This window comes from Aythya ferina, assembly GCF_964211825.1.
Source record: "Aythya ferina genome assembly, chromosome: 2".
In the NCBI taxonomy this organism is placed as follows: domain Eukaryota; kingdom Metazoa; phylum Chordata; class Aves; order Anseriformes; family Anatidae; genus Aythya; species Aythya ferina.
Window position 1 is genome coordinate 81276684 of NC_140297.1, and position 11828 is coordinate 81288511.

Genomic DNA, 11828 nt, shown 5'->3' on the forward strand with positions numbered 1-11828 from the left:
GCAAGGCCGCCTCTCACTGACAAAACCCGCGGCGCCTGCGCTGCTGCGGGGGCACCTGACTGCCAGCATGGCCCTGCCATGCACAGGACAAGTTGACACGCAGGAAAAGTGTAGGCAGTTTTGGGAAGGGACACAGTGTCAGTCCTCATACACAGGCAGGCCCCTGCATCCCACTGGCATCCATGAGGGATAGTGCCGTCCTGCTATACGCATCCACCAAACCTTGTTGGAACGATTGGTCTGTGGATTGCCACAGGGCGATTTCTCTCTCTGTGCTTCCTTCTCCAGGTGTGCCACCAACCCAAGCAGAATAGAGGGGGAAAAAAATTAAAAAAATAAAAATAAAAGAAAGGAGGAATCTCAGTGATCGGTGCAGTCAACCCAGGAAATGGGAAACCTGGGGTCTAGCTGCTGGTCCAAGAAGCATCAACACGTTTGGCTTTAGATAGTCACCTCAGAAAGCATGTCAGAGAGTAGGAATTGGACACTCGGATTCCTCCTCCTCCACCAAATGAAATCTCACCACTGCAGAAAGAGGAGCCCCGTTGACAAAATAGAGGACACCTCGGCAAAACCAGCTGCCATCCAGCAAACAAAGCCTCCTGAGATGTCGGAAGCACAGTAGCAGAATCCCTCAGGCTGGAGACAGACTCCTAGTAAAACCTCAGGAGCAGACTTTAACCATGAACCTGCTAGGCCAAGCAGGGGCTTATCCATGGCTACATTTGCAAGTGATAATGGTGTGCAAGTGACGATGGCCAGGCCCTGGGACATAGTGGGCCTTGGGAACAGCGTTCCCGTGCAAGGCAGGGCTGCTCCCAAATGGCTCGGGTGAGGACTTGAAGGAACCTGGGAACTTCTGCCTCCAAGGTGGCTGGTGGCTGAGGCCCACCTCAGGTGCTTAAAGCCTTCTCTGTATCTGCCCTCAACTGTGGGACAGAATAAAGAACCGCAATACCAGAACAGCATTGGACCGAAGTGTACAGCTATCACATCCCTGGTTCAACCACCAATGTTATCATTTAAAATGATGTTTTCTAAATTTTCAACACAATGAGGCTTCTCTCACCTGGGCCTCTTTACATTGACATCAAAGATCTATCTGTCTACATGTACATGATGGCACCTGCATCTCCTTCCGTAGTTCTCATGTTCTTGTGCTAAGTCTTGCTTTTTCTTGGAAAGCTCATGAGAGAAGCTGTGTGTAGGACTACAAGACCCCAACGTGGAGCACAGCTAACAGACCTACACACCTGATGTTGAGTGCCCCAAGGGGGAACCTGTAGAACCTGTAGCTGCAAGACAAACGCAGTTATTGCCCGTATTACACCAGCTGCACCACATTTCATATTCCCTACATCAAAGTTTAAAGCTGTAACGCGTGCTAGTCCACTGCAAAGCCAGCCTTTCTGCCACTAAAACATCAGGCACTAGAAAATAAAATGAAGTCATACAGGTGCCAATCAGAAAGCATGCATTACACTAAGAATCACAGAATCGTCGAGGTGAGCTGGTCCTCCTCTTATTTCTTTTGTCACACAGTAAAGATGTTATCAGGCCAAAGTACAATATTGTGGTATCCTGACCTATGTGAAAATCTTTGAAAGCTGCATTTACTTGCCACCAGAACCACAAGCTAATACTAGAGCCTTCGAACAGGCAGTATCCATCTGTTGCTTTCTCTAAGTTTTGAGCAAAATATCATGCTTCATATTGCTATGCTGTTAATTCACATCCTTCTGAAAACACACGGCCAACATGTTGCCAGAATGGATTCAGAATAGGAAGGTTAATAACGAAGACACTTCAGCCTCGCTTCAGACCTGGGTGTAAGCCCCAGGCCCATACAATAGCCTAAAAGTGCACACGCGCTGTCCAGCGTGCTTGCTGCGTAACACACACTCATGACTAACTGCAACGCTCTCTTCCTAAACCATGTCCTGATGCTGCACGGCCTCTCATTAGCCCACAAATCCCCAGCATGCCAGGAAGCTAGACATGAAGCGGGAGATGGGGCTACAAAAGCAGGCACCAGGGAGCCTGGGTGATACGGAGATGTTGCATAAGGTTACACTGAGGTCCTCCAAAGCACGGCCACCTACAAGGTGATCAGCTGCTTAGGAAGAGCCACTGACAACACTGTCATGAGCTTTGCATGCAGGGCATGGTACAAGTGCCAAGCTGAAGACTGAGTGCTTCACAGAGTTGTGTTAAAGCATGCTTTTCCACTGATGTGTCCTGAAAACTAGGAGGGGAAAAAAAAAAAAAAGGATCCAGAGATCCACTGCCCCATGTCACCCTTGATTTCTTCTGGCTGAAGAGAGGATCCCAAGAGCTGCACTTGAAACTTCATTTAGTCTTTAACTCCTTGTAACAAGCTAGAAGGTTCTGCCTGTGCTTAATACTAACCAAATGACTCAGAGGTACCAACCATCAGGCAAAAGCCACCGTGGCGTAGTACTTTGCACATCTTCCATACGCATGTTGCAAATAACACACAGCAGTACGTGGCATCACACGTACCCAGCATCAGGAGCTTTTGCTTATAGGAAACCTCAATAAACAGCTAAATGGCTGTTGATAAGAAGCATCTTTGCCTTTTAAAGGCATTTAGTGATTCTAGTTTAAGTTACGTCCATTTCTAACCATCGAGAAAGCGCTACAGCTTTCACCTTATCTGGCCAATCATTCCTGGTAACACCTGCCCGTTCACATTCTCATTTTTATTCATTATTTACGTTTCTCCTCATACACTACGCCCACAGGACAACGCATCTCCAGCGTGCTTACAGATCTGATCCAAAGCTCGCTGGAGTCAACAGGATGACTTCACTGGCTCTGCAGCAAGCCGTGGGCCCCAGCTCCACAAACGGGCTTCCAGCCTGAAGTGGGACTTACGCACAAGTTAGGCATCCCAGCCCAGAAGAGCAAGCTGGAAATCCCTAACCCTTTCGCTGCTCATGTTTTAACCAGGGAAGCTCTCAGACAGCCTGAACTCTTTACTGATTTTTTTTTTTTTTTCCATCTTCCCCCCCAATTCCACCTCAGCATCTGCTTTGGGAGAAAAACAACAGCAGCAACCCCCGGGCAGTGATCTGTGACACATGGGATCAGAGCACAAGTCTCCCTCTTCCCAAGCGTGGTCCCAACCGCTAGGTGCTGGAATCACTTCCTATACATACGTGCACATGTTTACACACACACGTACACACCCACACACGCCTGCCTGTGTATATACAGACAGACAGACAGACACGCACGTGCGCGCACACATTTTTTGCTCCCCCTCCTGGCCCCACGAGCCGTGAGTTTTTTCTTTCTGGGTGGAAGCTCCAGGTCCCGCCTGGAGCGCGGCTTGCAGCCAGGGACCTGCAGCACCCTCTGGGAGATTTCAGCTGAGAAGAAGGCCCCGAAGTCTTCCTCCCTTCGCTGGGGCAGCATGCTCATGTCCTCCATATCCCCAGACACTCGTGCCCTCGGCTCAGGTGGGCTTGGCAGAGGGAAGGCAATGCCTTCACGTTTTAATAGACGGTCAATGTGGGCGGCATGCCACCGAGCGTAACGCTAAGCCAGCGAGGGACCAAACGCTGAAAATTTAACGCTTTGCAAACGCCGGGCTTACAAACTGGGAAACACATGCTGTATTTTCCATTCCTTCACACACACCTCCCCCAAAGGCATGCCATGCAACCAAGTCCTCTCGCTGCCTGTGTTTCACGGGAGACCGAGCCTGGAATTACCGATCTCCTGGCCAGCACACCTCCATTTCCAGGTGACTGATGCTCGCTCTCAGCCCGTATATAAAGTTTCTACTTTGGTACAGCTGTTGCCTGGTCTCACCCCAACACATGAATTTCGCAAGCTTTGTGTACATTCAGCAGGTTTGGTTTGCGGGAGAGTGGCTGGGACCACATTTTGTCACAGCATGTCAATTAATACCGGAAAAAGGAAAGAAATACCCTTCCACTTCCAAATGCGGTTATTTATTTTGGAAAGAGAGAGAGAAAAAGGGAGGGTGCTTGATTGACTACGAGCGTAAAACCTGTCCATTTTCCACAAGTGGAAATCTTCCCTTTCTGGATGATGCTAAAACCAACCTCAGCCAGAGGTGCCTTCTACCCCGGAAACGTATCCGCATTTGACTTCACAACAAACGCTAAATTTTCCGGAACAATCCCACGGACCTGTCTCCCGGCACCTTTGTTTCGTGGTGAGACAAAGACAGACTTTTCACACCAGAAACATCCTCTGCCACGGAGCCCTGTTCCAGCTGCCGCCGTGGCACCAGCAGTCACCTGCCCATTTGGTTGCCTCTAGCACCGCGCCCCCACACACGCCGTGCCCGGTGCATCACCCCAATGTGCAGGGATGTCCACATGGTCCCCACATCCAGGACCTGCCACTCCCCATGCCCATCCCCAGCCTCTGCAACCCCTTCCCATGCTGTGTTGGAACAAGCCTTGGCCAGGGCTGATGCCACCGGTGGGTGAAGGGGATGGGAAAGCGGAGCCCTCTGATGGAGAGGGCGCCTTGCTTGGCCTTTCAGCACCTGAGGAGGGAGCTGCAGCTGCTCCCCCCCACTTAAAAACCAACATTGTTTCACTGCAGCCCCACCACGAGGTGACACCCGACAGCAGAGGAGCCAGCAGAAGGCCCACACCGGTGCAAAGATGCAGCAGGCAAACCTCACATCCCGAGGTGAGCACCGAGGTGAGCACAAGTGGACACCCGTGAGCCCCAGAGCCACCCCAGCCATCGGAGCCATCGGAGCAGGAAAGCAAAGCACGGGGCACGTACCCAACCTCCGTTGTCCTGGATCCAGTTGTGCAGGTGCCGGTTCAGGTACTCGGTCATCCAGGCGGCGATGCTGTCCACCAGGGGAGACATCTCCCGGTTGACGCTCTCCACGCACATGACGCCGCCGAACTCGAAGAAGGCCACGATCCGGCCCCAGTTCACCCCGTCTCGGAAGAGCTCCTCCACCACGGCCACGAAGCGGCCTCTGGCCGTGAAGGGCGTCAGGTGCAGCTGGCCGGACATCTGGGCGAAGTCCCGCTGGTAGCGACGGGAGAACTCGTCCCCAGCCTGGCGCAGGGCAAGGTGGACCACGGGGGGCGCGGGGCGCAGCCCCTCGCCCGGGGGCGCCTCGCTAGCAGCAGCCGAGCCGGGGGGCTCGGGGTGCGGGGACAGCAGCCCGGCGGGGCGGTGGCGGGAGGGAGTCCCAGCAGCAGCAACCGCAGCAGCAGCAGGAGCGAGAGCCGTAGGCGCGGGCGCCCTGTCCTCGCCGGCAGCCCAGTCGTATCCCCTCTGCGAGAGTTTATAGTGGATGTACTTCAGCACTATCTCCCGGTTATCGTAGCCTCTTCTCCCGGGATGAGCCATGATTTCCGAGAGGGAGCAGCAAGAGGAAGGGAGAGAGGAAGAAGAGGGGCAGGATGAACCCAAAAAAGTAAAGCAGCCAATGATAATAAATTTAATAACACCAAAAAATTATAATCCAGTTACGGTAGCGGGCACGGTTTCATTCATGGTGACGTGGGGGAGTTCCCAGGGTCTCGGAGGTACAGTTGTCTTCTCAGTGTTGCCTCCTCGCTTTGAGATGCACGGTATAAATACGGGCAAAAAAAACACGCTGTAAATACTCTACTTCCAGACGCACATTTATTACTTATTATAAACCTGCTTTAGCAAACACTTCCTCCTCGGTGCGGAGACACATTTTCAAAAATCTCACACTTATTCAGAACCAGGTGCATTTTCCCCTCGGTGCCGAGCTACCGGGGACAGGGAGGAGCGGGCGAACGCACACCGCCAGGGCTGCAACTCAACGCGACCTGCAAGGCAGCCTTGGGCGAGCGCTAATCCGACGCCCTGCAAGCTAGAAACCTCGACACCGCTCTTTTAAGTGACAACAACTAAATTTCCTCTGTAAAGTACTTACTTGGGACTATAAATATGTTCCTCTGTCAAGTTTCCTCTAAAAAAAACACCGGCAACGACACGACCCAAACATCGCCAAGTCTTCAGAAACGTTAAAGCTCCGGCCGCTCTGATGCTTCAAGTCCCCGAGGGGGTGGGAAAGGGGCAAAAAAAAAAAACAAAAACAAAAAACAAAAAACAAGCTCCCTACGATTTCCAATGTTTTTTCCCAGACTCCCGTTTAAGAGGCATCTCCGGAGATCTGTCAAAGCTCAGCAAATCCCGCCTCGGAGCCCGGGGAGGCGAACAGCTCCGGAGAGACGGCAAATCCTGGAGAGCAGCTGAAGCACATCTGAAGGCAGGCTGTGGCCGAAGCGCTCCGTTTTTTCCCTCCAGTGCGCCGTAGGGGCATATGCATTTACGTAGTTTCATTCAGACACCGATCGCAGGAGCCCGGCGCTTCCACACACATGAAAAAAAAAAAATAATAAAAATATGTATTAAAAAAAAAAATAGAAAAGGAAAGAAATCAATTCTTTTTCACCAGCAGGAGCGTCGGGCGGTTTTGCTTTTTTAAAAAAGGAGGCGAGCGGCTGGCGAGCGTGGCCCCCGGCAGAAATAATGCCATTTCCCCAGCCGCTTTTGTACCCGAGGAGGAAGGAGAAGGCGACGAGGGGCGAGGACGGGCCGCCACCACCTCCACCTCCACCACCACCACCGCCGCCGCCGATGGGCACCGCTGGGCACCGCTGCCCGGCCGCGCAACCTCGGCGCAAGCTCGGCGCAAGGCTCCGGGCGGCTCCTCCGGGCTCCCCGCGCTGCTGCTGCTGCCGGCGGCGGCTCCGGGAGGCTCCGGGAGGCTGAGGGGGGGGTAAAGGAGGGGGGTGAAGGGGGAGCGGAGCGCAGCGGGGGCGGGGAGAGGCGGGGAGGAGCGGAGCCCCGTTGGGGAGTGGGGGGGGGGTGGCGGTGGAAGGGGGGAGGCTCCGGCCGCCGTGGGTTGCTAGAGCTCCGCCTCACGGTTCATTCAAGAAAAGGGGGAAAGGTGGGAGGGGAAAAAAAAATAGGAAAAGGGAAAAAGGGTGAAAAGGAAAAAAAAAAAAAAAGGGAAAGGGGGAGAGGGCGAGCAGCCCCGCGCCGCCCGGGCCCGCCCTCCATCGCGGCGGGCGCGGGGCTGGGGCCGGCGGCGGGGCGGCGGCGGGGCGGGGCGGTGGCCTCCTCCTCCTCCTCTTCCTCCTCCTTCTCCTCCTCCTCTTCTTCCTCCTCCTCCTCCTCCCCCGAGGAAGCGGGCGGCGGGGGCCGGCAGCGCCGCGGGTGGCTCCGCGCCGCCCCCCCGAGGTCGCTGCGGCTGCACGGATTTGTTTCCAAAGAAGAAATTAAAATAAAAAAAAATTAATTAAAAATACAAAAATACAAAATATACAAAATATACAAAATAGAAAAGCTAAGGGTGGTGAGGAATAAACCGAGGCGCCCCCTTCCGTAAAAGCCCCCGGGGGCTGCCCCCGCTGCAGCCCCGGCGCGCACCTGCTGCCGCTGCCCGTGGGTAAGGGGAATTTTAGGGCTTTTTGCAGGAGGGGGCGCCCCGTGCCCCCCTAAACCCGGCCCGGGGGGCTTCAGGGGAGACAGGAGGGCAAGGGGCCGAAGGGCAGGGACGAGCGGTGCCGGGCCGGGAGGTGGGGAGAAATCCCAGGGGAAAGGGGGGCGAGGAGCTGCTCAGCGCCTCCCTCTGCTGAGGAGGGAGATGCGCCAGAAGCCCGATTGAATCACCCTGCCTGGTTTTGTCTACAAGCCCACCCGGGGGTGATGGGGATGACGATCCCGTGCATGAACCCCCCCAGGAAAAAAAACAAAAACACATGAATTAAGCCTGGACCGGGCGTTTGCTCCGACGGGGGGTCCCTAGGGCAGGGATGCTGCCCCTTCACCCCCCTTTTTCCCTCCAGTCCCTACTCCGAGAGCTGCCCGGCAGCAGGACAAAGCTCTTGAGAAAGGGGCTGCCGACGAGAAGCCCCCCACCCCCAGCAGGGGCGCCCCCTTTCGCTTCGGGGAGCCCCCCCTGAATCCCCGAGCCGGCACCCTGCGGCACAGCCCCGGCGGGGTGCTGTTGCCACCCAGCGGCCGCCGCTGGCCCCCCAGCAGTATTTTTTTTTCCTCCCTCCTGCCGGGAGAGGGAAGGAAGAGTCCCCTGGGTCCCCTGGGTCCCCTCCCGGCGTGGCCAGGTGCCTGGATGCTGGGCGGCAGCCCCCCGAAAGGAAGGCTTTGGGGATGCATCGCTCCTGATAAGGAGGCGTGGAAAATGCCCCGGAATTTGCTCAGGGCATTTCGTGTGGGGGGACGTGTAAGACCATCGAAACGAGCAGAGAACATGTGAACAGGAAAATAGTTTTAGAATTTGTAACCAATTTCTGGTAGCAACAGGTACAGCAAAACTTCAGGAGATGCTCTGTTTGGAGGGGGTTTAGTAGGGATGCTTTTTTTTTCCCCCTACAACATCCAGCACTTTGCTATAGCAATGAGAGATCCCAGCCTTTCTGAAAGGCTAATACGACAACAGCAATCATGACTGACAGGAAAGCTTGCTAACACCGAACACGGCTGAGACCAAGAGATGGAAACCACACGAGAAAAATCCTAGGAACTGCTCGCTTTAAACTAGGGCATTAAGGGTGAGTCATTGGGAAACAAAACTGTGCCTTGAGGAAGGACAAACTGGGCTCTGGTGTAATAAAAAAAGAAAAAAAAAAAAAAAAAGCACATTTAAAGTCTTTTTTTTTTTTTTTTTTTCTTATTGTGTCCAATGCATTGCAGCTGACCTGCATTTATGCCTGCAATTGAAGGGAGCGGCATCTTAAACCCAATTATAACGCCACCTGAGTGGGTGATGAGCGTGTATTCAAGTTTCACAAGTTTGCATTACAGTACCGGTTTTTGCCTTGTTTGTTTGAGCTCAGCGGGATAAAACAGCAGCTAAAAAGGCATCCAAAATGCAGGCAACATGTTTTTTTGGGGGTATATAGAACAAAGCAGCGAGAGAGGCTCAGGATGTAATGAGGAACATGAAACGAATGCAGAGTCAGTTAAGAAATCACTGCTGTGCTTTCAGGTAGCAGCATAACACGTTGGCTACCAAACATCTGATCCTGCAGAGCCTTCTGTGCACACGTCTATCTTCACGTGAGTGGAACCACTGAACTTCATCAGACGAATAAAAAGAATCAGCTGCAGAAAAGATCGGAAGTAAATCAGGAAGACGAGCAGCAGCTCGGATGAAAGCAGCTCACCTGAGCATTAACTGGGGCAGGAGCATCGACAAGGGGTATCAGCCAGACCTAGCAGCATAAAGGACAGATAATTTTGGTGAGCCAGCTTCCTTGCCTGTACTTGGGCCTTTATTTCCTATTTTCTGCCTTTTTTATTTCCTATGCTCATGAGCAGGCAGGTTGCATAAAAGCAATTGCTTAAAGGGCTGCCTGAGCAGGCACAAATAAGCGGGGTGTGTGTTTGCTCCGTGTGACAGGACTCAATCCCTGGGCTGCTCCCCGTACAGCCCATGACACCGTAAATGCCAACTGGTGGCGTGTCCAGTGGGGCTTCAGCCACAGCTACGCTTCAGCTGGGTTTCTTCATGGCATTCGGTGCTTCTCCTTTCCACACCATCCCGTGTTTGCCCTGCACACCCTCATGCCCACCGGAGCTGCCTGTTCTACCGCTGCAACTTGCCCTGCCTAAAAGTAGCTATTGACTGCGTGACCTCGCGCGTTTGTTTCTGGCCATGAGACCATGACACCCACAGCCCTGCGGTGTCTTTGCCAAGCCACACAAAATGCCTTGGAAAGAATGCTCTTTTAGAGACCTGCCCGCCTGCATTTAATTCCTTGCTATTGACTGTGTAGCACCGTTCATTGCTAAGAGCACCTCTTCTGTTATGCTCGGTGCTGCCTAATGCTGCTATCCACTGTGGTACACAACACTTCTTAAAAAGGTTTTCTGCGTGCAAAATTAAAAGGAAAAAGTAGCATCCCTGAAGTTTAGATGAACGTTTTTCTTGTTTTTAACCGGGACCGCAGCAGGTTAACTGGAACAAATGAGCACTTCTGCAGAGCGCATTCCTGAAACGGGAGATTGCCTTTCATCCTCCCGGAGCTGCAAATGTTACAGGTGCGGAGCGGATCCTTTTTGTCTGCAGAGCACAGAAAGCTACTGTAAAAAGTTGAAAGCCCGCTTAACCTACAATTACAGTTTATTTCATGGGGCCTTAATTGGGCTTTCCAGGAAAGGCAGCAGCCTGAGAGGCTTAGGGTCCACACAGCTCCTGCCTTTCAGAGCCCTCTTACAGTACTCATCCCTCACCCACCTTTACTTCTTGCCAAGATGTAAGGGGTGGAGGGAGGCAAAACAGCTGCAGCCAGCTCCCTGTAACAGGCCTGATGGGCACCGCTGGAAATCCTTCTCCTTGAAGAAAAAAGGGAAAGCATTTTTGAGTGAATGCCTTGAGATAAAGGCCAACACACTTCATTTTCACCGCTTTCTTCTAACAGGCTTTAAAAGGGATATTTCACTACCAGGTAAATTGTGCCGAGAACCTTTCAAAGTCAAGACTTATTGTTTTACACATTATTTACAGCTGGTATCATTACAACATTTAACTCTGCTTTGGCCAAGGAAATCAATTCTCAGTGTTTGGTATCACGCCTAGTATTAGGCACATATGTGTTGCTTTACCATCTTGGGTTTATTTATATTTCTCTAGCAGCACTACTACAGAATTAACTTCATAGTTAGAACTCGAAAGGTTTAAAATTAACATGGGGATTTCCCTCCAGGCTGAAAACAAACTTGTTTTCAACTTAGAAAAATAAAATTTCAGTCTGCCTGAGTGGCACTCTACCATACAGCAAGTTGAGTAGCATATTCCTCCCTTCAAAGTTTCACCAAAAGCCAACCTTCCCAAATCAGTTTTTCAAAATGCTTCCACTTCTCCAAGTTTGATATGCAGCATCAGGGGTTAAAAAAAATAAAACCACACTTTTCTACTTCCTTCAGTGCAAGTTTCTGTTCAGAACCTTAACAGCATTATTCCCCTCACCCCTTCCCACCGACAACGGATTAGTGTGGTATTTTATTTATTTATTTTTTAACCAATTTAGTGCCTGTAGAGATTGGAAAGCAAGGAAATGATGATGGGAGGTGTGGCAGGAGACCTCATTTAGAGTTTTCTGGCTCTCATGTGAGTCTCCCCCAAGTGACAGAGGAAAGCAAGTGACTTGACAAGGTTTTATGATCAGCTCTGACAAACACCCACCTGCTCTTGAGTGTGTCTGGTACTATCTGTAGAGGGGGAAAAAAGTGGAACTACCAAGTAATTTGGCCTTTTAACTGAAATCTACCTTTTAAAAAAAAATAAAATAAAAATAAAAGCTACACTTTTACATTTTAAATTGCCTACAGGAATGAAGAGCAATCTATTTTGCCCTGATACTTTTATTGAAAGGGAAAGAAGCCAGCAGCTGCAGTTATGAGCAGAACTGTTAACTGCCCAGTGCTCCAAGATTAGCATCAGGCCCCTTGGCTTGAAAACACCAACACCCAGGCTTTTAAACATTTCAGATATCGTAAGCTTTCCTCAATCCATTTTTGACTTTGGCTCTCTGATAATTCAGTAAGAATGACTTTATAAAAGATTGAACTACTACGATTCTGGATGTGGCAGTAACCATCTTAGGGGTATTTCTCCCTTACTTACTATTTTCTTGGAGCTAGCTGTTCACTCAAGCACTCCTAGCAGAGCTGGAACAGCAATTTTACATACAGCTGCACATTCACCAGTGGCACAGAAAGACAGCCACTGTGGACCTATTATTTCTATTGTTTTCCCACTAGGAAGGAGCAGAATCACTTGGCTCATCAGG

The 11828-nt window shown here is 51.5% G+C and overlaps 1 protein-coding gene across 1 annotated transcript in view; it reads right to left on the bottom strand.

Annotated features, from left to right (window-relative positions):
* Positions 1-7050, bottom strand: part of BCL2 (BCL2 apoptosis regulator) — a 91795-nt gene extending 84745 nt beyond the window's left edge. The window contains exon 1 of the mRNA XM_084509887.1: positions 4798-7050. Coding sequence (XP_084366013.1) covers positions 4798-5382 — 585 coding nt within the window. The 5' untranslated portion in view covers positions 5383-7050. The remainder of the gene's footprint in view (positions 1-4797) is intronic.
* Between the last annotated feature and the right edge of the window lie 4778 nt (positions 7051-11828).